The 27,013-nt window shown below is 45.0% G+C and overlaps 1 protein-coding gene across 9 annotated transcripts in view; it reads left to right on the top strand.

Annotated features, from left to right (window-relative positions):
* Nucleotides 1–21,847, top strand: part of Zfand6 (zinc finger AN1-type containing 6) — a 65,271-nt gene extending 43,424 nt beyond the window's left edge. For 5 of the 9 annotated variants that reach the window (XM_042697704.1, XM_042697702.1, XM_042697705.1 and 2 more), the window contains 6 exons: nucleotides 8,690–8,860; nucleotides 10,462–10,570; nucleotides 12,630–12,730; nucleotides 15,620–15,664; nucleotides 18,339–18,452; nucleotides 20,905–21,847. In XM_042697704.1, the coding sequence (XP_042553638.1) occupies nucleotides 8,707–8,860; nucleotides 10,462–10,570; nucleotides 12,630–12,730; nucleotides 15,620–15,664; nucleotides 18,339–18,452; nucleotides 20,905–21,053 (672 nt within the window). In that variant the 5' untranslated portion in view covers nucleotides 8,690–8,706 and the 3' untranslated portion in view covers nucleotides 21,054–21,847. Of the gene's footprint in view, nucleotides 1–1,621; nucleotides 1,739–8,689; nucleotides 8,861–10,461; nucleotides 10,571–12,629; nucleotides 12,731–15,619; nucleotides 15,665–18,338; nucleotides 18,453–20,904 lie in introns of all 9 variants that reach the window. The other 4 variants (XM_042697700.1, XM_042697698.1, XM_042697701.1 and 1 more) reach the window with 1 other exon arrangement.
* Nucleotides 21,848–27,013: the final 5,166 nt, after the last annotated feature.

Raw genomic sequence — 27,013 nt, 5'->3', positions numbered from 1 at the left:
ACACACACAAAAGCTGGAAGTGGAGCCCGTGGCTCAAGTGGTAGAGCAAAAAGAAGCTCAGGGATAGTGCCCAGGCCCTGAGTACAAACCCCAGGACCAGTGAGCACGTGCACACACACTCAAAATCCCTGCTGTAATGGAGGTAAAAGTTAAGAAGGAAGACAGACAAAATAAGTATAGTAAGTTTAGGACAAAGGTATTTAAGAGAAAAATAGCACTGGGAAGGCTTATAAAGGAACCAGAGCAATTTAAAATAGGCAATGCCTCCTTGACAAGCTCCACTTGAGCAAAGACCAGGGGAGGGTGGGGAGCAGCAGGTGGGAAGGCCGGGATGCAGTGCCCCACGAGCACACACCTGGCAGTCCATATGAACTGGGACCAGCTGCATGAGAGATTCAGCATCAAGGACCCCTGGAGCCGTAGTCAGGAGTGGACCTCCACTCTTTGTGAGGTTGGAAACTATTGGAGGATTTTGAGGAAACAGCCAGTGAGCTTTTAGTTCGATTTTTACTGGTTGCTCTGTTAAACAAAGACTGCTGGCAGCAAGAATAGGAGAGATAGGTATCTCAGAAGTTTTAGGTTAGTTACCAGTTGCTGCCCAGCTTGTTTCCTGGAGCTCTGAATTTAAACAACCATCATATTTAAAATGTTTTTAAAATAGGCTTGTTTATCAGTATTTGGGATTGAACTCGAGGCCTCCACATTGTGGAGCTCCAGTTCCTAACCATGTTTTAATTTGATTACAAGTGTTAGGACCCAGTCACTGTGTCCCATAGCTCCTGCTGGGAATGCGGACAAGGCGTGCAGTCAGCAGGGCTCCAGCGCTGCAAATACCCTTCTAGCTTCACCCATGGAGCTTTTGGCCAGAGGCCTCAGCCTTTCTCCGTAGGGGCCTGCTTTTATGCCTGGCTTCTCCAGGCATTGAACCGAGTGTGCAGACAAAAGAAACAGTTGGTAACACTTTCTCACTGGTAGTGGGAAAAGGATGGTCTTTTCACTAAGTGGTATGCAATCAAATAGAAATCCCAGTGGGGGAATCTTCTAGTTTATTTCATATAAATAATCAAGTCCTGAGTGTACAATATCCCCATGTACATATTAAAAAAATTTTTTTTTGTTGGTCCGGGGGCTTGAACTGGGCATTGTCCCTGAGTTCTTTGCTTGAATGCTAGTGCTGTACCGCTTTGAGCCACAGCTCCACTTTCAGTTTTCTGGTGGTTAATTGGACTGGCTTTGAACTACAGTCCTCAGATCTCAGCCTCCTGAGCAGCTAGGCACCACTGGCACCTGGCTTCATTTTAACTATTTTTGAGGCAGGGTCTTGCTATGTAACTCAGGTTGGCCTCAGACTTGGGTTCCTGCTTCAGCCTTCCCAAATGCTGGGATTAGAGACAGGCACCAACAGACTTGGCTACTAGGGCTCCTTTTGATAAAATTTATTGATACCAGCCAATGGAGATGTAGGTTCTAGGACTAGCTGGGCAAGTGAGGGTTGTCTTTACTGAGTTAGCTTTAGGCTTTCGTAGCCTGGTATCTTGGGGATGATGTGTTAGTTTGTATCTATAATAACCCCATAGATGTTATCCTCATGTTAGTCGACTCCTACCTTTTTGTCTTTCAGCCCAAGCAACAGCAGGAAAGACAAGCTGACCTAGGGAAGTGGGGACTGCTATACAGAGAACTGCAGAGCCTCCTCAGTACAGTAGGAACCCTAACCCAAAGCCCTTATTTTATCAGAGTGAGTAGCATCCTACCAAGGGCTTTCTGTGAACTCATTTTCTGGTCTGTTTGCTCTGTGAATTGCCCTGCATTCCCTCCTCCCCCCCCCTTTTTTTTGTCTCTGAAGATGAACTATAACATGGTCAATAGATAGATACACAGTCTCTTGCTCTCCCCCCACTCCCATGCGTACATAGTTCATACAGATTCCCTTTCCCCCACACCCTTGCCCGCCTACACCCCCCTCTCCCCCACTTCCCCATACTAGTGTCCAATGAGGACCCAAGTACCCTTAAGCATGAGCAGTCAGTCACTCTATCACCAGGAAATGCCAATCCGAAGCACCTATGTCAGACTGGAAGCCATTTTTTGGATTATTTAAAAAAGCAAATAGATTCTACTTTGCTCAAAAATCTCTTTTGATACAGAGGATTAGCCACTTCTGGTTAATTTTCCAGTGATTTTTTTTTTTTTTTTTCCTTTTTTGGTGCTGGTCCTGGAGCTTGAATTCAGGGCCTGGATGCGGTCGGTCCCTGAGCTTTTTTTGCTCAGTGCTAGCCATCTACCACTTGAGCCACAGCGCACAGCACCACTTCCAGATTTTTCTATGTCATTTACTGAAGATGCGAGTCTCATGGACATTTCTGCCTGTGCTGGCTTTGAATGAAGATCCTCAGATCTCAGGCTCCTGAGTAGCCTGAGGATTATAGGTATGAGCCACCAGTGCCCAACAGTCTTTCATTTTTAATTTTTTAAGAGTAGGAGGGGCTTTTCTTCTTACCTTTCATACTGTAGTACAAAGTTTAGTTTGTATTTTTCACTCGCTGTGTTATGTCATTATTTTTCTTTGAAATTAGAGATCTTGAATTAATATTTTATCAGTGTCAGCAAGATTTACCCAGAAGTGAGGGTGGTCTTGAAGAATATAGGCACCACTTACTAGGGCCAAAGCTGGTAGATTTTTAATTCTGAAAAATGAACCTTATATGTCTTAACTGTCTTTTCCAGAAATGTTCAAGAAAATCCAGAAGTCTTGCAGTGTTTAGGTGATACTCCCCTCTCCTGCCACACTGGGGTGTGAATTCAGAATCTTGCTTGCAGTGCTCACACTCCTCGTCCTCACATTGCAGCTGCTTAAAAAAAATTAATATATGCCCCAGTCAAATGTGACTGAGGTGGAGTTAACTGAAGTTGGCCAGGTAGTAGCTGCTCTACATTATGGCTGCTAGCCATGCTCAAGGAAGACTGTCTCAGTTTCTTTCTCTTTTGTTTTTTTACTCAGTCCTGGGGCTTGAACTCAGGGCCTAGGCACTGTCTCTGAGCTTCTTTTGCTTAAGGCTAGCACTTTATCACTTGAGCCACAGTGCTACTTCCTGCTTTTTCTGTGGATGTGGTACTAAGGAATCGAACCCAGGGCTTTCATGCAGGTTAGGCAAGCACTGTACTACTGAGCCACATTTCCAGCCCTCTTTTTTTCTTTAATGAATACTGCAGTGTAAAACAGTTCCCATTAAATATGTTCACCTGCCTTTTCCAACTGAAAATAACCAACAATACATAGAACAACAATTAAATAAATTTTCCAAGGAATTTTTTTTACAGAATACATATTAGGCATTCCGGCTATTTGAAGAAAAAATTTAGCCAGAAAACGAGCTGTACCCTCTGAGGCCTTGGCCCAGTGGGGAGGAGATGAAGTGGCCTTGTCCTAGCAGGCGGTACAGACAGCTTCTCTAGGAATACAGAGCGGTTCCTGCCACAGAGCGGATTTCACAGCAGAGTCCAGAAGCGGATGCCATTTGCAGAGCAGGGAGCTGTGTGAGCTAGACCCTTCTAGGAGATGTAGGTGAAAGAAAACAAAGGGTGGTGTGCTTTCATTGAGGCAGAGCACAAGCCATGCCTGCAGGCATTGTTTAGCCTGGGTCTAAGCGCACTCCCTCCCAGGCATCTGAGTGTAAGGCTGTGTGGGAACTTGCCCAGCTGGGATGACAGAGGTGGGAATCACACTGGCATCACCTGACTCCACCACCATTCTCCATCCACACAGCACACTTAAGTGAGAAATGGGGTAAGTTGTGAGTGCTAGGCTGGGTACTCCTCTTTCACACAGTAATGTGGTAAGACAAATGTTCCAGGCCTGCAGCGAGGCAGGGATACAGAGCTCAGAAGCCAAGCCTTCAGATGGGAAGGGATGAAATGAACAATTAAGAATGTGAGATTTTTCAAAGTGAAAACAGTTGCAGCTAGGTAACTGACTTAATTCTATGAAATGAAGCAAAGGGAAATAGGATTAATTGGCATGGATTTGCCCTTATAATCCAGCCTATATTCAATTCACTCATTGCTGTTTTATTGTAGGAATTTAAGTATTTAATCTCATGGATTTATACTGATAAGAACTTATTAGGCAAAGAGACATTAAAAACAACTGAAGATTCACAACTGAATGAAATTCAAAATCTTTAAATGAAGATAAGTTGTGAATGCTGGAGGAGCCTTGTTTAAGTATGTTAGGGATCTGATGAAAATTGTTCAGCCTTCTCCTTCCTCCCCTCCCACCCCCCTATCCTTTCAGCATCAGCCTAATTGCCCTGCAGGCTGTTTACTGGTCTGGATGCCGGGTAATGGTCTAGATGCTGGCCTAAGTGCTCCATGACTTTACACATTTACATACCATAAGCCAGAAGCTTTGTATGGTTTGGTTTATTTGCTTTGGTGGTACTGAGGTTTGAACCTTGCCTTATGCTGGCCAGGCAAGGCAGTCTTTGCCCGCCTGTTTTAAGGCTTCCCTTCATGGCTCTGGTAACGGGGCCCACCCCATGTCCAGCTGTCCATAGGGACCTTGTGAACTCACTGTCAGAGGCTGGCCTTGGACTGCATCCTTGCAGCCTCTCAAATGCGAGCCACGGGCACCTGGCCAGCTTTGGGTCTTTCTGAGTCTCCCATAAAAGGTACATTTTGTGTCCTAAAATGCACAGGTGTGGTTGGTTTCTTTCTTTTCTTTTTAAAGTTAACCATGAAATTCTTTGTGCCTCTTGAGCTCTGAAAACCATTGTTACCCTGTTAGTGTGCTCGTGTGCAGGGCAGTGTGGCTTTGGAGAACAGCTCATATTGTGTGTTTTGAATTTTAATCTGACTGGGATTTTGTTTTGTTTTTTTCCACCAGTCTTGGGCCTTGAACTCAGGACCTGGACACTGTCCTTTAGTTTTTTTCACTCAAGGCTAACACTCTACCATTTGAACCACAGCTCCACATCTGGCTTTTTTCTGGTTAATTGGAAACAAGAGTATCACAGACTTTGCTAGCTGGTCTGGCTTTGAACCACAATCCCCAGATCTCAGCCTCCTGATGAGCTAGAATTATAGGTGTGAGCCACTGGCCACCGGTTAATCTTACTGTTCTAAAGCAAGTATTATTATGAAAAAGTTGATAGCCACATTGTACTTTGATCCATGTCTGTGGAAGTATACTGTGTCTTCTGCCCATCACTTGTCAAGACTGTGCAGCTGCACTGGGAAAGTTCATTCTGCTCTTACTGACATTTTAATGCCATTAGTTGATACTGTGCTGTATTTATTCTCATACCTGCCAATGAGAAGCAGCCCTTAAGAATTTTTTTTCCTAAGCCAGGTGGCTCACACCTGTAATCCTAGCTACTCAGGAGGCTCAGATCTGAGGATCACTGTTCAAAGCCAGCTCAGGCAGGAAAGTCTATGAGACTCTTAAATGAACTACCAGAAAACCAGAAGGGCTCAAGTGGTAGAGCACTGGCCTTGAGCTGAAGAGCGCAGGGACAGCGTCCAGGCCCAGAGTTCAAGCCCCATGACCAAGCAAAAAATAAATAAAGATTTTTTTTCCAATCAGTGCCCATCTCCACAAAATCAAAGTATACAGATACTATATATCTATTTATATTGTATGTATACTTCTCTATGTGTGTGTGTTTTGTCGGTTGTAGGGCTTGAATTCAGAGCCTGGGTGCTGTCCCTAAGCTCCTTTTTGCTCAAGGCTAGCGCTTTACCACTTTAAGTCACAGTGCCACTTCCTATAACTGTATTTATGCAAAAGGAGAATAGGGTTTGTGTGTGTGTGTTCCTCCTCCCTTCAAGAGTGAATGTTTGCCCCTAAATACTGTGCTTGGTTTGTGTGTGTGTGTGCGCGTGCGTGTGCATGCTTGCACTTGTGCATGTACCTACCTTAATGTTATGTCTGTGATGGGTGTATGTGCATGCATCCCTTTGAAATGCTATGTGTGGGTTGTGTGTATACATATACATGCACATGTGCACACACACTTAAAAATTAGTGTCTGCTCATTAATACTGTGTCTGGATTGAGAAACTACATTTTGCAGCAATGAGTTCTCAAAAATTTTGCTTTCATGACTTTACATTTCCAAGAGCATTTGAAGAGATTTTGGATATAACAAAATGTAGTGGTATTTGTTGATTTGTTATATTACAAGCTAATCTGCGACAAATTAAAGTTTAACACTAATTGATTTCAAGGTTTTTTGTGGACACTCCCTCCTGAGTTCTTTAGTGATAAGAGTGGCATTGTTAATTCATTTTTACAAATCTCTTTGGGGCCTTGCTCAATAGCAAAATTCTCATGATTTCCTCAGGTTTAATATGTACTATGATACAAAGAAAATCTGGCCCCTCTCCAGTTGGAAAAGAATATTTAAATAACCTTTTCAAATAATGGAGTGGCTGTTCTTTGGTATTAGGCCAGACCTTGACAGATGCTGGCTGCCATGGACATTGTAGAGGAGTTGCAGTGAGGAATCTGGACCACATAAAACCTTTGTGTCTTGTCAACATTAAATCAAATGTTTATTCTTCACTTTGAATGGATCTCTTGTTCATGAAGAATTTTGTACCACAGTACAATGGCTACTGGGAAAACACTGGTTCACTGACTCTTATCTGAGGTTTTTCTAAAGCTAATTCAGTATCAACTAAACACATTTCATTATTATTACCACTGAGCCCAGTGCTGGTAGCACATACCTGTATTTCCAGCTACTCCAGAGGCTGAGATCTGAGCACTGGGTGATTAGAAGCCAGCGTAGGCAGGAAAGGCCATGAGACATTTATCTCCAGTCAGCCAGCAAAAAGCTGAAAAGTGGCACTGTGGCTCAGTTGGTAGAGTGCTAGCCTTGAACCAAAAGAAGCTCAGAGACAGTGCCCAGGCCCTGAGTTTAAGCCCTAGAACTGGGGGAAAATCATATTTCCCTAGAATGTGTCTTCCATATAGTCTCAGAACATTAGCAAGATGCATGCATGTTCACTGTCAGAGAGCGCTACTTCTGTGTGATGGATGGCTATGACTATAGAGTCGTTTAGGGCCAGTGCCTCATTGGGCGCGTTGAGAAGGTTCCGTGGCTTCTCCTTGCCTTTCCCACAGCTCCTGCTCTCTGCTGCCCAATGACAAGCTTGAGAAAGGGTTGGAGCTCCTGCTAACAGTGCTGCCTTTCCCTTCTGAGAGCCCAGACTTTGAAAACCACTGCATTTGAAGAATGCACTGGACAGAAACCCAGCCTCCATCACTTTTGCTTACCAGTTACCTTCGCTTTGTTGGGCATTTACACAAGTTAGTTACAACTAGACAAACATAATTTTTATTTTTTGTCAATCATGGGACTGGGACTCTGGGCCTGTGCACTGTCCCTCAGCTTTTCAGCAACAAAGCAAGCGTTCTACCACTTGAGCCACAGTGCCACTTCCGGTTTTCTGGTGGTTTATTGGAGAACAATGATCCTCAGATCTCAGCCTCTTGAGCTGAGCCACAGGTGCCCAGCTCAAACATTAATTTAAAAAAGAAGAGCCAGGCATTTGGTGGCTCACACCTGTCATCCCAGCACTTAGGAGGCTGAGATCTGAGTATCATTGTTCAAAGCCAGCCTGGGCAGGAAAGTCTGAGACTCATCTCCAATGAACCACCAAAACCAGACACAAGTGGAGCTGTGGCTCAAGTGGTGTAGAGAGCTAACCTTGAGTAACAGAGCTCAAGGACAGCACCCAGGCCCAGAGCTCAAGCCCCAGGACCACTCCCCCTCCAAAAAAAAAAAAAGAATGCTGCAACACTGTCTGTCAGGAACAACTCTCCCAATCCAGACAGTAGATGAGCTGTCTGAACCGTCCTCTTCATCATGGCTTTTGTTGGCAATGCATATTTACATGGCAGCAAGGGATGTGGAGATCTGAGGTTTTTTCCAGTTTGGCGGTGCTGATGGATTCTGAGGTGACTCATGATTCAGTGCGTGTCTGAAGATCTGAGCACTGTCTTCAACAGCTGGGGGACCTTGGTTTGGTTTTTATGTGCACAGTTGTGCATGTGCACCAGACTTGACAAGCTTCAATTCCTGATCATTCTTCTTTGGCTTTTCACGGCCCTGCCCAGTGACAGGATTACGGACTGGCACCACCACTCTTGGCTAGCACATTGCTTTTTAATGGAAATACAAAATCTGCTGCTTCCTTTTCCTATCTAGATAAGTTCTTCGCAATTCTTGGTTCTGAAATTCTTGTGAAGTCCTTTCTGCAGCCCCTCTTCCCCCATCCCACAGTGGTCATCTCAATTTAGGTGAAAGAAATGTCTGGTAGCATGAACAGTGTCACACACCAGAAAGTTATGATGCCTACTTGTCATTACTAGAAAGGTTCAAACTGAACTGTACTTTAAAAAAAGGTTTCCTAATGTCAGTCTCCCTACCAGTCCTGTTCTCAAGGACTTCCCTGCATGTTGAGCCAGTCTAGTCTCACCATGTCCAATGGGTTAGAGGTAGAAACTCACAGGTCTCTCTTTCTCTCTTGTCTATCATAGCCCTGTGTCTTGGGATGGTTAGGTGGAAGTGGGTGAGTTTGTAGGGGGTCTCCTCTTTTTTATAGAAAGCAAGCAGCTTTGGCCTAGCGTACAGCGGAAGCCTGGGGTTTAAGTTCCTTGCTGATTGTGTGTATATTTTAGGTGTACAACCGAGGAGCATGGCTCAAGAGACCAATCACAGCCAAGTGCCTATGCTTTGTTCCACTGGCTGCGGATTTTATGGGAACCCTCGCACAAACGGCATGTGCTCAGTGTGCTACAAAGAACATCTTCAAAGACAGAATAGTAGTAATGGTAGAATAAGCCCACCTGGTAAGTAGCACTGTCACAGTGACACTCCGTTCATCTGTCCGTCTGTCGGTCCCTGCACAGTCCAATGCAGCTAGCCCCACTCTGCTTCCCATTGTACTTATATTGCCACAGTCCTGTTAGGAAAGTTTCTCAGTGCACATTGGTGGTCATTATCTTGGGGACCAGAGTGAGTGTCCATCCTCAAAACACTGCAGATCTAACCCCAGTCTGCTGTGCTGCAGAACTCTCACTACTTTATTAAAACACTTGAAGTAAGCAGTGCTGGCCATCTTAGAAAGTAAGGCCAGGGAATGTGGCTGTAAGAGGGCTTGGCTCCCTCATTAGCCCAGTAGCTGTTGAAAGAAAGAGTGCTTGGGTTTGTCAAGGATTATAGACAGCCACAACCAGGCTTATTGGAAACTGACTTCATGATGATGGAGTATAGTCAGGTGACTCAAGAGTTAGAAAGAAATACTCAAGCTCAGTTCATTGGTTTGTTTGGGTTTTCTGTAGCAGAGGATTTTCCTGGAATGGAGAAGGTCTTTGGTTTTAGCAGTTGCATAAGGAGGATCATGATGGACTGGAGGCGTGGCCCAGGTGATAGAGTATCTTTCTAGCAAGTATGATACCCAGAGAACAGGAGGGTTAAGTTCTGCTAAATGAGGAGTCTGAGCCATTTATCTAGCATGGTGCCAGTGTGGGCCAAAACCTGGATAGATTTTTGCAGCCCACAAAGTACAAGCTGATGCTTCATGTTTAAGGTTTTTATGGGGTCGTAATTAGTTCATATTTAACTAAAAAACAAGACCCGTTTTGTCAAAAGTTACGAATTTTCATAAGGCCCAGATCAGATGAATGTGACTTCCATTAGCGTCCATATTTTCTCATGAAGAACAGGAAAGGAAAGTTGAGCATATTTACTCTGAACTTCTATCTGCCTTACTGCTAACTAATCTTGAAGTTTCTCATTTATAAGCCAGTACTGGAAAGTGCTTATGAATTAAAGGACTTGAGTTTGGGTGATATTTAATCCTGAGAAATTGAAGTTCACTCATATATACAACTTATCCGTTTCCTTCTTGGTTAAAATTAGTATGTTTTAGCTGAGTGCCAGTTCATGCCGCTAGCTACTCCTAGCTACTCAGGAGGCTGGGATTTGAAGATTGAGGTTCAAAGCCAGCCTGGGTAGAAAGGTTGAAGAGACAAGCAAATACCAGACCAGAGGCTTGGCTGAAATGTTAGAGCACCAGCCATGAGCAAAAAAGCTGAGCAAGGATACCAGGCCCTAAGTTGAAGCTCTGATCCTGGCACATACACGAAAAAGTTCTATAGAGATCAGCAAGGAGAAGGGAAGAAAAAAAAAACTGTTTAAAAAGTTTTAAATATTTTAGGACTTGGCTGTAAGCTCAGTGTATAGAGCACAGGCTTTATGTGCTGTAGGCCCCAAGTCTAGCCCCCAACATTAAGAAACAGGTTCTCATCAGCAAACAACATTTTGGTTTTCAGCTAAAAACAGTGGACCATGTCTGTAGTCAAGCGGAGTCTCTGCGTTGTGTTTTGTGGACGGGGTGTGGGCTACCCTGAGCTCAGCCTGGCTAATGTGGGCTGTGGTTGCATTGCAGCGACTTCTGTCAGTAGTCTGTCTGAATCTTTACCAGTTCAGTGCACGGATGGCAGCGTCCCAGAAGCGCAGTCAGCATTGGACTCCACGTCTTCATCTGTGCAGCCAAGGTAAGGGCCACTCTGGATGGTGATTGGATAAAGAAAGGGCTCTACTTTTCATAGTTCTATTAAGGACACCGTGTAAAAACACTGTAGGATTCTGTTAGAAACAGCTTGTGATGTTGAGGTGTCACATAGGAATAAAGACATCAACTCAAAAGGAATTCAGCAAGGCAGAGTTTACCTCTGCAGAAGTGCACGCTATCAGCCAAAAATCCAGCAGGCAAGCGCACAATGCTGGCAGGCCGCTTCCTTTTTATCCCTAACCCAGCAGGCCCGTCCCTCTGCTCCTATTGGCTGCACTCAGGTTCACTATGCAAAAAGATTGGGCTTAATTACTAGGATGTAATTAAAGAGCTTCAAACAGAATTTGGTGGGGCGGGGGGAGCGAGGTGTGTACTTAATAAAGGCCAAGCCACCTGGCCAAGGCAGGAACCCTTTGGAAAAACAGGTCTCAAGATTAACAGATGGAGGAAGCAGATTACTTTGATAGAAAAGATGCTTTTTCTCACAATTAATTGGCCTAAAATTGTATCTTAACTGTTAAAAAAAAAAAAAGCTTTTTATTGATTTAATATTGGGGAAGGATGTCTTTTTAAGTCTTTTTAAGATTTTTTTCCTCCCTTTTTTTGGGTAGAGATGCTGGTCCTGCTGGCTTGAACTCAGGGCCTGAGCACAGTCTCTGAGCCTCTTCACTCATGGCTGGCACTGACTGCCACTTGAGTCATACCCCCACTTCCAGCTTTTTGCTGGTTAGTTGGAGTTGAAAGTCTCACAGACTTGCCTGCCTAGGCTTACTTTGAACCATGATCCTCAGATCTCAACCTCCTGAGTAGCTAGGATTACAGGAGTGAGCCATCAGCACTTGGCTTTAGATGTCCTTTCACATAGATTTTCATTTCTTCCTTTACTATATTCTAGCCCATGACTGAAGTTTTAAAAATGGTAGTCAGCAAATATTAGCACACAAAATTCTTGTCACAGTTTGTGTAATGCTGTCATATGGTTCAGTACTCATTTGTTTTAACATTGAGTCAGAGTTGAGTTACATTCAGAAGTATTTGTTTAAGTGACATTCTTTTATTCTGGTAGAAACCAGTTAAGCACATTGTGGCCCTGCCCTGTGGTCCATTTTCTACATGGGGGGGTTGGGGGGACACCATGGATAGCTTTGGGTAGGGATTGTCTGGCATGCTGGTGTCACCTTGTTTTCATTTAATGCCTTCGTGGTCTGCCTGAAGGACATGCATTATTGTTTTGGATACCAAAACACAAACAGATCGTGCAGATTGCTCTCCAGTTTCAAAGCTCTATGATTGTGTTAAGTTACAAGCATGTGTCTGTGTATTCTATAAAAATCATATTTACAGCCAGGCGTCAGTGGCTCACACCTGTAATCCTAGCTACTCAGGAGGCTGAGATCTGAGAATTGCGGTTCAAAGCCAGCCCGGGCAGGAAAGACCGTGAGACTCCTATCTCCAATAAACCACTAGAAAACCAGAAGTGGCGCTGTAGCTCACGTGGTAGAGCGCTCGCCTTGAGCTGAAGAGCTGAGGGACAGCGCCCAGGCCCAGAGTTCAAGCCTCATGACCGACCCAAAAAAAATATATATATATAATATATATGTATATTTACATCACTTTAGTATTCATGTGTGGAGATGATCTTTTATTTATCTTTTTAAAATTTTGTTTCCCAGTTCTGGGCCTTGAACTCTGGGCCTGGGTGTTGTTCCTAAGCTCCTTTTGCATAAGGCTAGCACTCTGCCACTTGAGCTACAGCACCATTTCGAGCTTTTTCTGTGGTTAATGGACTTTCTGTAGTCCTAACATAGCAGCCTCTTGAGTAGCTAGGGAGACAGGCATGAGATAATCAAGATATTCCCAGGCAGGTTGGCACATGCCTGTAGTCCCAGCAGTCAGAAGGCTGAGGGCAGGAGGTTGCTTGTGCCCCTAAATTTGAGATAAACCTGGACACTATAGTGAGCCTGTCAAGAGACAAGACTAATTGAAGTTAAAAAATCATTTTTCATTAAAGAAATGCAACTATCTTTGCTTTGCTTTTTTAGCCCTGTATCAAATCAGTCACTTTTATCAGAGTCTGTTGCATCTTCCCAAGTGGAAAGCTCATCTGTGGACAAAGCAGTACCAGAAACGGAAGATCTGCAAGGTGTGTGCGTGCTCATCCCTCTCGTCACACAGGGTCCCTGGGACAGGTGCTCGCCGAGGCACCGTCTGTTTAGCCGATAACTTGGTTTTTATTACGATACTAGATGTTTTACATTTAAGTGACATAGCTGATTTTCCTTATTTCAGGCTCCACAAATGCTCCACAATTTGTATAGATTTTTAAAGTGGATCTACAATGCGAGTCACCTAATTTATTACTATAAATGGTTAAACAAATGATCAGTCTTTTAGTTAGGTAGAGATTTTAAGGAAGAGCAGGGATGGAGCAAAAACAGAAAAGTCAGCTGAGTGTTTGACAGGAGTGGGACCGGAGCTCTCGGTTTCACTATGGTGGGTGGCTGAGTGGGGCGGCTGCGTTGGACTGGGAGGTTGGTGAAGGGCTTTGGCGAGTGAAGATGTAAGAGTGTAGAAAGGATAGAATTTCGAGATGGCATGAGTCATTGGTACTAAATAGTAGGCTCTGTGGTGGAAGGGCTGATTGGTGTCGGGGCAGGTATTTGGAGGAGCAGGAAGACCTCAGAGCACAAGAGCAGAACGGGGAGCTAGGTGGAGCAGGAGTGAAGTGAGAAGGAAGAAAGCAGGCTGTTAATCTCAGGGGAGTATATTATTTATGATACATAGATCATCGCCATGAGATTTTATATATGAAAAGATCATGAGTGCAGGGCTGGTGGTAGAGTGCTTGTCTAGCATGCATGAAGCCCTGGGTTCAATTCCTCAGTACCACATACACAGAAAAAGCCAGAAGTGGTGCTGTGGCTCAAGTGGTAGAACATTAGCCTTGAGCAAAAAGAAGGTCAGACGGTGCCCAGGCCCAGAGTTCAAGCCCCAAGACTAGCAAAAAAAACCCCAAAAACGTGAGTGCACCAATAATTATCATTCTCGTCTGACAAAGAAGGAAGATTGTGTGGTGCACTAATAATTATGATGTGCCTTTATACCAGTCTAGTATACAGAGAATTTTACTGTCCCCCAACCTCCCTTAAGTCCATGAATTCAGAAGGTGGTCCTGGCTCCATCCAAGGTGAAGTTAAGAGTATTTGAAAAGCCTTTTTTTTTTTTTAATGGATGATTTAATGATTTTTAGAGTATTTGAAAAGCTTAGAGCCTTTTTTTTAAAAAAATGGATGATTTAATGACTTTTAGGCTAAACAGATATTAACTTGAAATTTCCTAAAGACCTAGCATTTGCAATTTCAATGTAAGTAAGCCTTTGGCAACTCACATGTAAGTTTCACCTTCAGATTTTGTGTGTGTGTGTGTGTGTGTGTGTGTGTGTGTGTGTGTGTGTGTGAGCCTTTGGCAACTCACATGTAAGTTTCACCTTCAGATTGTGTGTGTGTGTGTGTGTGTGTGTGTGTGTGTGTGTGTGTGTGTCAGGGCTTTTTCACTCAAGGCCAGCGCTCTACCGCTTTGAGCACCACTTTGAGTTTCCTGATGGTTAATTGTTGATAAGAGTCTCATGGACTTGCCTGCCCAGGCTGGCTTCGAACCATGATCCTCAGATCTCAGCCTCGTAGCTGAGATTACAAGTGTGAGCCACCAGCGCCTGGCTGGAGGGTTCTTCATACAAGTTGAATTGTCTAAACGTAAGTTCTCAGCAATCACAGGAAAGACTCCTTTGGACTCATTTGGGAAAACTTGGTGAGGCTAAAAATGAGAATGGATGAAAGTTGCAAAAAGTCTTGAGAAAGACCAGTCAAGCTGTAGGACTTGCAGTTTCCATTGGAGTGCTTCCTCATGGATCCGGGCAACAAGGTGGGAAGTCTGCACACCCTTCTGCACTTCTGGTGTTCAAGTCTTCCAGGGTCCAGCGTCACTTAGTAGCACAAGCATCATCTTTTTTTTTTTCCCTTTCCCTATCCTAGGGCTTGAACTCAGGGCCTGGGCACTGTTCTTGAGCTCCATTTTGCTCAAGGCTGGCACTCTACCACTCGAGCCACTTCCAGCCTTTTCTGTGTATGTGGTACTGAGGAATAAAACCCAGGACTTCATGCATGCTAAGTAGAGGCAAGCACTGTACCACTGAGCTACATTCCCAGCGCTACAAGCATCAAATTTCTGACAGATGCCAGCCTTCTGCGTTCAGAAGAATGAACGTGGGCTGAGCATGGCTCATGTGCTAGAGAGCCTTAATTAGTATTCTGTCATTGATGATGTTATTACTTGTTAATGTGGCTCCTGAAAAAAATGCCAGATACAGCCAGGCAACTAGAGTCTCACACCTGTTCATAATTCTAGCTACTCCGGAGGCTGAAGTCTTAAGAATCGTGGCTTAGGGCTGGGAAGGTGGCTCAGTGGTAGAGTACTTGACTTGCATGCCTGAGGCCCTGGGTTTGATTCCTCAGCACCACATAAGCAAAAAGAAAAAAGCCGGAAGTGGCGCTGTTTCAAGCGGTAGAGCGCTAGCCTTGAGCTGAAGAGCTGAGGGACAGCGCCCAGACCCAGAGTTATGGCCCCACGACCGGACCCAAAAAAAAAAAAAAAAGAATCGTGGCTTCCAGGCAGGTACGTGTGAGAGACCTTCTGCTCCACAGTAGTATATAGAAAGAAGAAATAGTTGCCTTCCCAGAGTCTTGCTGGGGTAGATCCCTGGTGCTGCACCTGTGTGCTGGAGGCCCTGGAACACAGCCAGAATGAATGGAGAAAAGCTTAGCCCTCGATCAAGGATTAAGGAGATGCAACCTGGCCTCCAGCATTATGTGGACAGGTATCCCTTGCCACGATGAGCTAGGTAATGTTAGGGATATTGATGATATCTTGTGTTGTTTTATTGTTTACACTGTGGATGAAAATGCTCCAGCAGACATAGTGTGTAAGGAGTGTATACTCTTGTGATTAATTTGCTTTCTCTCTTTTCTTTCCACAGGACCCAGAGCAGAGGGCCTTGTTCCTCTTGAATGTGATCCTCCATGTGGGTAGTTAAACTAATGTTCCCGCCCAGGGCAGTGCATAGGCCTTTTCTAGCCGGGTTCCAGTTCAGTTAGCGGGTCGTGTGGGCCTCCCACAGGGAGCTGTGGCAGCTCTGGGGCGCCGTGGGCATGCATTCACCAGCTTTTCATGACTAGTCCATTTCCAAATGGGGGATCCACCCAGTTCTGAAGAGTTGAGGAACAATCATTTCTGGGAACCAGACTTACACAATATAGTAGCCTATGAATTCAAATGGTGCCTGTGTAAATTCAGGCTTTTTAGCCACATTTCAGGTAAGATTGGGGCGAATATTTGACACTCATTGGCCCCAGGTTTCTGTCTAATTAGAAGGCTTTTTTTTTTTGTTGCCAGTCCTGGGGCTTGAACTCAGGACCTGAGCACTGTCCTTTTTTTTCAAGGCTAGCACTCTATCACATGAACCACAGCACCAGTTCTGGCTTTTTCTGTTTATGTGGTACTAAGGAATCACTTAGTACATGCAAGGCAAGCACTCTACCAGTAGACCACATTTGCAGCTCTCAAAAGGCTTTTCTAGTCCCCTAATGCTTAAAGCTGTGCGTTTGCTTCACGTGATGAGAAGCCATCTGTTCCCGTCTCTAGATTTGTGTTGGGACTGCTTTGGTTTAGGCATGAAGCAGCATCTGTGTACATGGCACTGATGTCTTTTCAGTCTGCCTTTCCAGGTCCCATCACACATTTGTATCCATAGTTAACACCAGTTTGGGGGGCTCTTTTCTTTTTCTTTGGGGTTGGGGTATGGTTGGTCATGGGGCTTGAACTCAGGGCTTGGCTGCTGTTCCTGTGCTCTTTTGCTGAAAGCTAGCACTCTACCACTTGATCCACAGTGCCACTTCTAGTTTTCTGGTGGTTCATTGGAGATAAGGTCCATGTGGACTTTCCTGCCTGGACTGGTTTTGAACTGAGATCCTCAGATCTCAGCCTCCTGAGTAGCTAGGATGACAGGTGTGAGCCACTGATGCCTGGCCTGTTTCTTTGTCTTTTTTTTTTTTGTCTTTTAAGATGTTGGTGATATTGTTTACTTGCATTAAACCATTTTCTCTGTTAATTTGTTTGAATATCATTGGTTTGAAAAACTGATTATGGGTAGCTATTTCAGAGACAACAAACTGATTTGTTTTTGAGTTCTAAGCACATAGTCAAACCTTATTTGATTCTTGTAGGTACTGGGGATAAAATTGTAAGAAAGACATTCAAGTCTTGCCCTCCAGGCCCTCCTAGTCTAGGAATAAAATGTGTGCGGTGTTCCTGCTTTGTTTTATAAAGCAAAACTTTGTCTGTAGACGAGGCAGTCATTGCAGAGTCCTTCCTTCCTGCTCAGTCTCTTCTGTCAGCTGGTTTGGGATTCTCGAATAGCACGTTAGCTAAGGGCGGTGCTGGAACGCCTGAGTGTGGCAGCTCCTGGAGCTGCATGTGGGGCACAGAGGGCCGCCCCACAGTGCTTGGAGCCTTGGGGGCGGTGAGCACTGTGCATGTGCCTGTCCTCAGAGAACTCACGGAGGCCAGGCTAAGGCCAGCTGGCAATGCAGGCCGTGGAAAGGTGCGGTGGACACACAGGAAGCACTTCCTGGTCAGGGCCACTGGGGTTGGAGTTGAGCAGGAAGTCCAGATGGAGTGGAGTTACAGATAGAGTTAGCCAGGTAAACAGGACGGGCGAATGGTGGCCAGATGGAGTTAGCCAGGTAAAGAGAAGGACAGGTGATTGGTAGCCAGTGGAAATGAGTCCTCCCTATTCACAGCAGGGTGTGAGGCCGACAAAGGCAGGCCCCTGGGCCTTGAACTCAGGGCCAGGCACTGCCACTGGTGCCTGGCACCACCTGAGTTTTAAACGTGTAGGTTTCATTCGAGACAGATGATTGGCTGCAGGGTGAGCAGCCAGGATTAGTGGAGAGGGGTGCAGGAGATGGGCTTGAGTGTTCAGGGTGTTCATGGAGAAGCTGCAGAGTGAGTAAGGAGAAGAGAAGGCCTGTCCTGTAGCTTGGTGGTTGGGGGCAGAGGTGTCTGTGCACCACAGAGGAGGCCCCTGTGGTGACAGGACAGGCACTCACAGGTGACAACAGTGTCTCCTGTGTCATGTCACTGTCTGCCTGTGGGGACAGCACTGAAGGCCTGGCGTTAGTGACCAAGCAGGGCCTGCTTACAGGGAAATGGGTGAGAGTAGTAAGCGAACCTCAGTCTTAGTACATTTGGTCTTGGCTTTAGTGCATCAGTGGATCAATTTACTTGTCCATCACAACATTCTCTTTTCTCTAATATTTTAATGGGTGAGCCCTGGAGATGAGAGCAGCAGAGGCCTTACTGGAGCCTAGAAGCCCCAAGTAGCATTCCTCCTTTTTATCTTTTATTTATTTTTTTGTCAAGTATATAATTTCGAAACTAATTAGGGCATGCAGCTTAAACAAACGGAGAAAATCTACCATCTAGAGTTGTGTTCACATGTCAGTTATATACTCTGGGTGTATTTCCGCCTGTGTGCTGGAGAAACCCAGTAATGGATGAGCACCTATTTGTGTGAGTAATGAGTGCATAACCCCTATTTGCTTCCTGCAAGCTGCAGGCCGGGTGGGGTGGGCTGGTACGTACCCCAGTGGCCGGGGACAGCTGGACTCTGACTCGCACTCTCTTGTTTCTGTCAGCTTCGGTAGCAGATACAGCACAGCAGCCATCTGAAGAGCAAAGCAAGTCTCTTGAGAAACCAAAACAGAAAAAGAATCGCTGTTTCATGTGCAGGAAGAAAGTGGGCCTTACTGGTGAGTGTCCATGTCCGTGAGGTCAAGTGGCTTATGTGTAGGGATTGGCTGGGGGGTAGGGGGAGCGGGGCTCGGTTGGTAGAGCGCTAACTAATAACAAAGACGTTGTTAGGTTTGGCACTCAGACCTAAAAAAAAAACCAAAAAACAGTGTGGAGAGTGCAGAGTGTCATGTCACCACAGTTGCTGGGGCACTGGCTGCTGGATAAGTAGCCTTGTGCTTCTGGTTTTCTTTAGTAATTTGTGAGGGTTATTTTTACTTTTATTTTGTGTTTTTGTGGTACCAAGGAATTGAACCCAGAGCCTCATGCATGCTAGGCAAGCACTCTACCACTAAGCCACATTCTCTGCCCCCTGATCTTTCTTTTTTTTTTTTTCCCTGGTCGTGGGGTCTGAACTCTGGGCCTGGGCGCTGTCCCTCAATACCTCTACCACTTGAGCCACAGCACCACTTCTGGCTTTTTCTGCTTATGTGGTGCTGAGGAATTAAACCCAGGTCCTCATGCATGCAAAGCAAGCACTCTACCACAGAGCCACCTCCCCCCACCCCCATCTTTCTTAAATAAAAAAAAAAAGCTTGAATTCCATACTTGGTCATAAAATAAATGGCTTTTTAAAACCTGGTTTCCACAGGATTTGAGGGCAGTAGACAGGCAGGTGGCGTAGGTCCTGTGGAAGGCAGGGGATGGCCTCCAGCCTCTAAATGGAGGCTGCTTTTAAAAGTGTGGAGGCTGGGGTTGGAAGCATGGCTCCAACGTTGGTAGAGCACTAGCCAGTCGTCTCAGATATATATATATTTTTTTTTTTAATGTGTGGAGGCTGCTTTTAAAAGTGCAAGCCGAGCCCTGAAGGAGCAGCGTGAATCCTGGTGGCGCTGCCCATCTGGCGGCGAGCACAGGCCCCAGGGTGACTGGGAGGGCAGCAATTATGGCTAGAAACTGCTGCATTCGTGTCACCCCAGCCAGGCATTATTCTGAATAATCTGCACAAAGTCCTGACAAGAGCAGATACGATCTTGAGTGGAAATCCTGCTTCAGGAAAATAGCTTTAGGAGTTCTTCAGAAATTAAAGCGGCATTCCTGCGTGTTTATTCCCCACCGGGTGCTTCCTGCAGTCCTTCAGTACTAAGCATGGTGGCTTAACTCTTCTGGAATCCTGGAGCCTAGACGAGGCTCAGGTGCTGTGATGTGCCGCCTCACTAAGAAACTTGGCACCTGTGCCCACCCCGGCTGCTCTCCATCCTGTTAGCAAAGGAGTGCAGGGTGACCAGTGGCCCCTCGGCCCCTCGATGGTCCTTTCAGAAGGGTGTTTGATCTTTCCAAATTAAACGTTGAGGTTTCCTCCTGATGGTAGGCTTCTTTTACATTTCAGCATTTTGATTTTTAAAATGATGAGATTTCCAATGTCTCATTTCTTTTTTCCTAGTTTATTAGTTTACTTTATTCTTTACTTTATTCTCACGCTTTTTCCAATTTGGGTTGACATAGTCAAAGACATTCTATCATGCAAAATGATTTAGAGTGATATAGGGGCTCTTTATTTATTTTGTCAATCATGGGGCTTGAACTCTGGGCCTGGGCCATCCCTGAGCTCTTCAGCTCACAGCGCCACTTCTAGTTTTCTGGTGGTTAATGGAGATAAGACTCTCACGGACTTTGCTTGCCCGGGCTGGCTTTGAACCAAGATCCTCAGATCTCAGCCTCCTGAGTAAGATTACAGGTGTGAGCCACTGGTACCCGGCTTATTTATTTTTTTAATTGTTGAAGTTAGCGTATTTTTGACAGGAAGAAAGGCTGAGAAACATGAGCACAGGGAAGCAGTCCTGCCCTCTTACAGATTTGTGTTTACAGATAAAAATGAGAAATAAAGCTCATTGTTAGTGACCTGTAAGGGTGCAGCTAAAGAAATTATGCCAGGGTCTGGGAATGTGCCTCTGTGGTAGAGTGCTTGCCTAGCATGCATGAAGCCCTTGGGTTCGATTCCTCAGTATCACATACAAAGAAAAAGCCAGAAGTGGTGCTGTGGCTCAAGTGGTAGAGTGCTAGCCTTGAGCAAAAAGAAACTCAGGGACAGTCCCTAGGCCCTGAGTTCAAGCCCCAGGATTGGCCCAAAAAAAAAAAAAAAGAAAGAAAGGAAAAGAAAAAAATGTATGCCAGGATACCTGATGCTGGTGGCTCATCCTAGCTACTGAGAATCATAGTTAAAAGCCAGCCTGGACAGGAAAGTCTGTGAGACTCTTATCTCCAGTTAGGCACCAAAAAGTTTTTTTTAAAAAAGCTAGAAGTAGAGCTGTGGCTCTACATTAGCTTTGATCACAGCACCCAGGCCCTGAGTTCAAGCTCTCGGATTGGCACCAGAAGTAAACAAAACAAAATTAATTAGGATGATTTTGCCTGATGCTAATTAACCTGAACACTGCTGTCATCTAACTTGTGTATGTTGACTGCTTGCAGGGTTTGAATGCCGGTGTGGAAATGTTTACTGTGGTGTGCATCGCTACTCAGATGTACACAACTGCTCTTACAATTACAAGGCTGATGCTGCTGAGAAAATCAGAAAAGAAAATCCAGTAGTTGTTGGTGAAAAGATCCAGAAGATTTGAGCTCCTGCTGGAATACAAAACCCTTTGACCATCTGCAAACTAAAAACTGACTTGAGGTTTTTTTCTAGTCGTGGGGAATGTAGAGCAGCGTTATCTTGCATAGACCTTTAATCATGCATGTCATCAGAAGAATAGATTTTTGTTTTTGTTTTGAAAATGACTCTGAACATTTATTTCCATTGCAGTTTCTGTGGCTGAAAAGACTTAAACTTTGCAAGTATTATTCTTTCAAGATTAATTTTAGTTGCGTGCAGAGGGCTCTCGTAGCGGGCCTGGAGAGTGAGTTTGGAGGGCTGTGTTGGGTTCCAGTATTACACGCGCATGCGCTGTCCTGCAGCTTGGTCCTCGTGGTTTATGTAGATAGAGCTTTTCTCTTTCACACCAATCCTCTGTTCACCAGGCCCCTCGGGCACAGCTAGTTCATTGGTAACTGAATGTATCTTAATCATTATGGCTGCTTCTGGTTTGTTTCCCCATTAACAAAGGTTATACATATGTTAGCATAGTTTCTTTGCACCACTATTTATGTCAGGATCATTTGTCACACGAGAGTATGTGCTGGTGAGATTTTAAGTTTGTGTGTTTTTTCATTTTTCTTTTTTTTTTTTTTTTTTTGTTTTGTTTTGTTTTTGAGCGAGGGAAGAAAAAGCTGAATGCATTTTACTGCTGACTGCAAGTTTCTTTCAGATTACGTTCATTGGTCTGTGTATACAATATGAAGAATGATCTGAAGTAATTGTGCTGTATTTATGTTTATCCACCAGTCTTTGATTAAATAAAATGGAAAATCTGAATGCTCCGTGTCACTCGTTTTCTCCTAAGTCTTCCTGGTAGGGTAATTTGGTCCAGTTAAGTTTTCTGTTTTTCTATTTTCCTAATTTGGTAAGAGCACTGCTAATAGTTTCACATCTGTTCATGACTTAGGACAAATGGTCACTGAGATTGCACGTGGTATTTTCTTTTTTTTTTTTTTTTTTTTGGGTCCGGTCGTGGGGCCTGAACTCTGGGCCTGGGCACTGTCCCTCAGCTCTTCAGCTCAAGGTTAGTGCTCTACCACTTGAGCCACAGCGCCACTTCCGGCTTTTTTTTTTTCTTTTTGCTTATGTGGTGCTGAGGAATCGAACCCAGGGCCTTGAGCATGCAAGGCAAACGCTCTACCACTGAGCCACCTTCCCAGCCCCTGCATGTGGTATTTTCTGTCCTTATCCAGTGTCTGCTCTGCCCTCCATCACAGCCTGTTAGCATTCATAGAAATCTTTATCTGATCACATTGGAAATTCAAACAGTGGGCTGAATGGAGAATCATGGAGTAGAAACATGCTCAGGGGCACTTCTGGACTCTGGTTTACAGACCTACCTTTTCAAAATGAATAATAGTGAATTTCTTGATTTAAAATGTGTGAGTTTTTTTGGTATTAGTCTTGGGGCTTGAACTCAGGGGCTGGGTGCTGTCCCTGACCTTTTGTGGTTAAGGCTAGCAGGTCTACCACTGAACCACAGCTCCTTTTTTGGCTTTTTGCTGATTAGAGATAAAAGTCTTTTACAGACTTTTCTACCCAAATTCACTTGGAACCGTGATCCTCAGATCTCAGCCTCCTGCTAGAATGATAGGTGTGAGCCACCAACACTCAGCTTAAAGTAGTATATCTGTTCTATAAACATAAGGATGGTTTGATTTTATTTATTTATTTTTTTTGGTCGGTCATGGAGCCTGAACTCTGAGCCTGGGCGTGCCCCTCAGCTCTTCAACTGTAGACTAGCACTCTTATCACTTGAGCCTCAGCCCCACTTCCAGCTTTTTCTGTTTATATGGTGCTGAGGAATCGAACCAATGGCCTTATGCATGCAAGGCAAGCACTCTACCACTGAGCCATCTTCCCAGACTTAGGATGGTTTAATATTAAATAGACTTAGTCACATAGATTTAGGTGGAAGGAGCCATTATCACTTGATTCTGATAAAGTATTTTATAAACTTTGATGATTAACAAAAATTCTTGGCAAATCATGACTAGAAAGGATTTCCTTTGAGCTGTATGTATGTATGTAAAATCAAACTGAGGGGCTGGGAAGGTGGCTCAGTGGTAGAGCGCTTGCTTTGCATGCATGAGGCCCTGGGTTCGATTCCTCAGCACCACGTAAGCAGAAAAAAAAAAGCTGGAAGTGGCGCTGTGGCTTAAGTGGTAGAGTACTTGCCTTGAACTGAAGAGCTGAGGGACAGCGCCCAGACCCAGAGTTCAGGCCCCATGACCGGACCCCCCCCACCCCCCACCCCCCCGCCAAAAAAAAACAACAAAAAACTTCACCTGTAAAATCAAACTGAAACGAAGTACCAAAAAGAGGAAATAACTCATTCCTCTATCTGTGTGCGCCCACGCACACATATGCATAGATCATATGCATAGATCGTTGTGTTTGTAGTACTGGTGCTTGACCTCTGAACCGGAAGCTCTTGCTTAACCTTTTTCTCTAGGCTGGCACTCCACTAATTGAGCTACACCTCCAGGTGAATTGGGGATAAGAATTTCGGTGGTTTGTCCATCCTGTTTGGCTTTGAACCGTGGTCCTCAGGTCTCAGCCTTCTAACTGGGAGAATTATAGCTGTGAGCTGCCAGCTCACATCACAGCAGTTGGTTGTTTTGTTGTTGCTTAATTTTGTTTTTAACTTAGGACCTTGTGTTTGCTCAGACAGGTGCTCTACTATGGCAGCCATTCCCCCTGCCCTTTTATCATTAACAAAAAATTTTATTGGCCAGGTGTTGGTAGTTCACGCCTGTCATCCTAGCTACTCAGGAGGCTGAAATCTGAGGATCGTGGTTCAAAGCTGGGCTGGGCAGCAAAGTCCATAAGACATTTGTCTCCAGTGAATCACCAGAAAACTGGAAATAGCTCTGTGGCTCCAAGTGCTAGCCCTGAGCAAAAAAGCTCAGGGGCAGTACCCAGGCCCTGAGTTCAAGCCCCACAACCAACCAAAAAAAAAAAATTTAAGTAGTCATACTAAGAGATTACAGTTACCTAAGTCAGGTTATGAGTACAGTGCATCTTGATCCATGTTACCTCTTCTTTCATTCCTCCCCCATTTCCCCGGCCCATCCCTACCCTCAAGTTACATAGTTCAATGTTTACATAATGTAGAACACGATATCTGCAATCACTCTCCTTCCTCCTTCCGTTCTGTGTGCGCCCCCATGCCCTCCATCCATCCCCCCCAAACAGGCTTCTACTTGTTGTTCTTTTTGTTAAATGATCCTTTAGGAGTTCCACCTTTGAACTCCTCCCCGAGCATGCCATCATTTAATCAGTGTGGGTATGTCATCATGGTTATATTTTAGCTCAAGCTTCCACATGAGACATGTGTTTTGTCTCTCTGGCTCTGACTTCACTTTTTCTAGGTCCATCCAGTTCCCTGTAGACATAATACTATTCTGATTTTATTCTAATAGCCATTTCTGTTTCTATTTTTCTTTTCTTCCTTTTTTTTTTTTTTTGCCAGTCCTGGGGCTTGAACTCAGGGCCTGGGCATTGTCCCTGACCTTCTTTAGCTCAAGGCTAGCACTCTACCACTTGAGCCATAGCACCACTTCTGGCTTTTTCTGTGTATGTAGTACTGAGGGATCGAACCCAGGGCTTCATGCATGCTACCACTAAGCCACATTCCCAGTCCTGCATTCATGATCTTTTTACATATAAAATCTCACAGCAAGCAATCTAAATAATATACCATAAATAATATACTCCCCTAATATTAACAGCCTGCTTTCTTCTCACTTCACTCCTGCTCCATAAATGGTAGTTCAATAGTTTTTCATGCTCTAGTGCTCAGGTTCAAACCCCAGCTCTGCCCTTGCTGATCAAACATTTGAAGACACATTTGCCAGCGTTTAGGGAAAATTTATACAAAAAAAGGCCCCCGGTGAGCCTCAACTGACAGTCCAGAAGCAAGGGTCATGAAACATAACTGAGGTTTGTTTACCAGAGGTCCAAAGTATCAATGTGGAAAAGTTAATTATGAAGCTGATTTGGTGACAGCACTTTTTATTTTTTGTCTGTCCTGGGGCTTGAACTCGGCCTGGGTGCTATCCCTCAGCTCTACAGCTCAAGGCTACTACCTCTTGAGCCACAGCACCACTTCTGAGTGGTTTATTGGAGATAAGAGTCTCATGGACTTTTCTGTCTGGGCTGGCTTTGAACTGCTATCCTCAGATCTCAGCCTCCTGAGTAGCTGGGATTACAGGCATGAACCACCGGTGCCTGGCTTGACTGCACTATTAAACTGGCAATGCTTTGTGACACTGCTGTGGAATTGGCTTGTTTTCAATTTTTTTCATACGGTAGGGTCACAAAACTCAGGCTTCCCACTGCACTTAAATGCCACAGCCACGGCCGGAGCTGCATGCTGCCCTGGCCCCTCATTTCCCAGGATGCCTGCTGCCCAGTACACAGTGCATGATCACACCTCAAGCCAATCATGTTTTCTCCTGAGGAGTTGACACTCAAAGTGACTAAAGCTCCCCTGTCAAGGAGTTTCTAGCTATCTTTGGGGATTTAGGAGAAGACTCATGCAGTTTTGTTTTTGGGTCTTTTCAGAGACTCAGCTTCCTGGCTTTTTTTTTTTGGGGGGGGGGAGTCCTTTTGAATTAGCATGTGAGCATTGGGATGTTCAGAATGGGAAGTCAGGGCTCTGTGGGTGAGATGGATAAAAAGGAAACTGAGAATTTGGCCGCATCTGGAACCCTTGAGGCCTCCAAAAGCCGTGGACAGCTTATATTAGGAAAGTGTATTGTAACTGTGATCGTGTGCCTATAGTGTGGATAAGGGAAGTGCTATCCGGAAGATAGAGCCCAATGGTTCTGCTGGTCCCTGGGACAGTGAGAAGTAAAGGAGCCAGCACTGGTAGCACATACCTGTAATTCCAGCTACTCAGAAGGTGAGAGGAGAGCTAGGTGATGGTGGCTTATACCTGTATTCGTATCCACTTAGGCTGAGATCTGAGGATCTTGGTTCAAAGCCAGCCCAGGCAGGAAAGATAGAGTTGAGAGTCAAGAGACTCTTATCTCCAATTAACTACTCAGAACAAGCTGAAAGAGGTGCTGTGGCTCAAGTGGTGGAGCGCTAGCCTCAAGGAAAAGAGGTCAGGGTCTCAGGCCCTGAGCTCAAGCCCCAGGAGTGGCACAACAAATGATTTTTTTTGAGGGGGGAGGGTCGGTTGTGGGGCCTGAACTCTGGGTCTGGGTGCTGTCTGTCCCCCAGCTCTTCTTCAAGGCTAGCGCTCTACCACCACATGAGCCACAACACCACTTTTGGCTTTTTCTGCTTATGGGGTGCTGAGGAATTGAACCCAGGGCCTCATGCATGCAAGGCAAGCACTCTACCACTGAGCCACCTTCCCAGCCCTGCAAATGATTTTTTTTTAAAATTAGAAGTGCTGTCCAGACATTTACAGGTAGGGTGAGAACACATGGACAATGACAACCCAAATTCTCCCGCAGTGGGTGGGGAACTGAACTCAGGGCCTCCAGCATTCACTGCCCTGCAACTGTGCCCCCAGTCTGTTGTATTTCTAGTTGTCTTCACGAAGAAAAGCAAAACCTAGCAGGGTGTCAGTGGTTCCACCTGTAATCACAGCTACTCAGGAGGCCAAATTCAGAGTATCATGGTTGAAAACCAGCCAGATCAGGAAAGTTTGTGAGCCTCTTATCTCTAATTAACCACGAAAAAAACCCCACAAAAACCCAACAGGAGAACACTAGAAAGCTTAAAGCGGGCTGTAGCTCAAGTGGTAGATCCCTATAGCTTTGAGTAAAGCTCAGGGATAGCACCCAAATCCTGAGTTCAAGCCCCAGGACCAGCACACACACAAAAAGCAAAACCTAGAAGTAAAGCAATGGCTGGCTTTGGCTGGATATCCCTGGTTTAAAAAAAAGGAACTGGTCACTTCCTGTGAGGCGGCATTGTTTGGCC

This window comes from Dipodomys spectabilis, unplaced genomic scaffold (assembly GCF_019054845.1).
Source record: "Dipodomys spectabilis isolate Male_0828 unplaced genomic scaffold, ASM1905484v1 ptg000228l, whole genome shotgun sequence".
Classification (NCBI taxonomy): domain Eukaryota; kingdom Metazoa; phylum Chordata; class Mammalia; order Rodentia; family Heteromyidae; genus Dipodomys; species Dipodomys spectabilis.
This window is presented reverse-complemented; position numbering and strand designations above follow the sequence as displayed.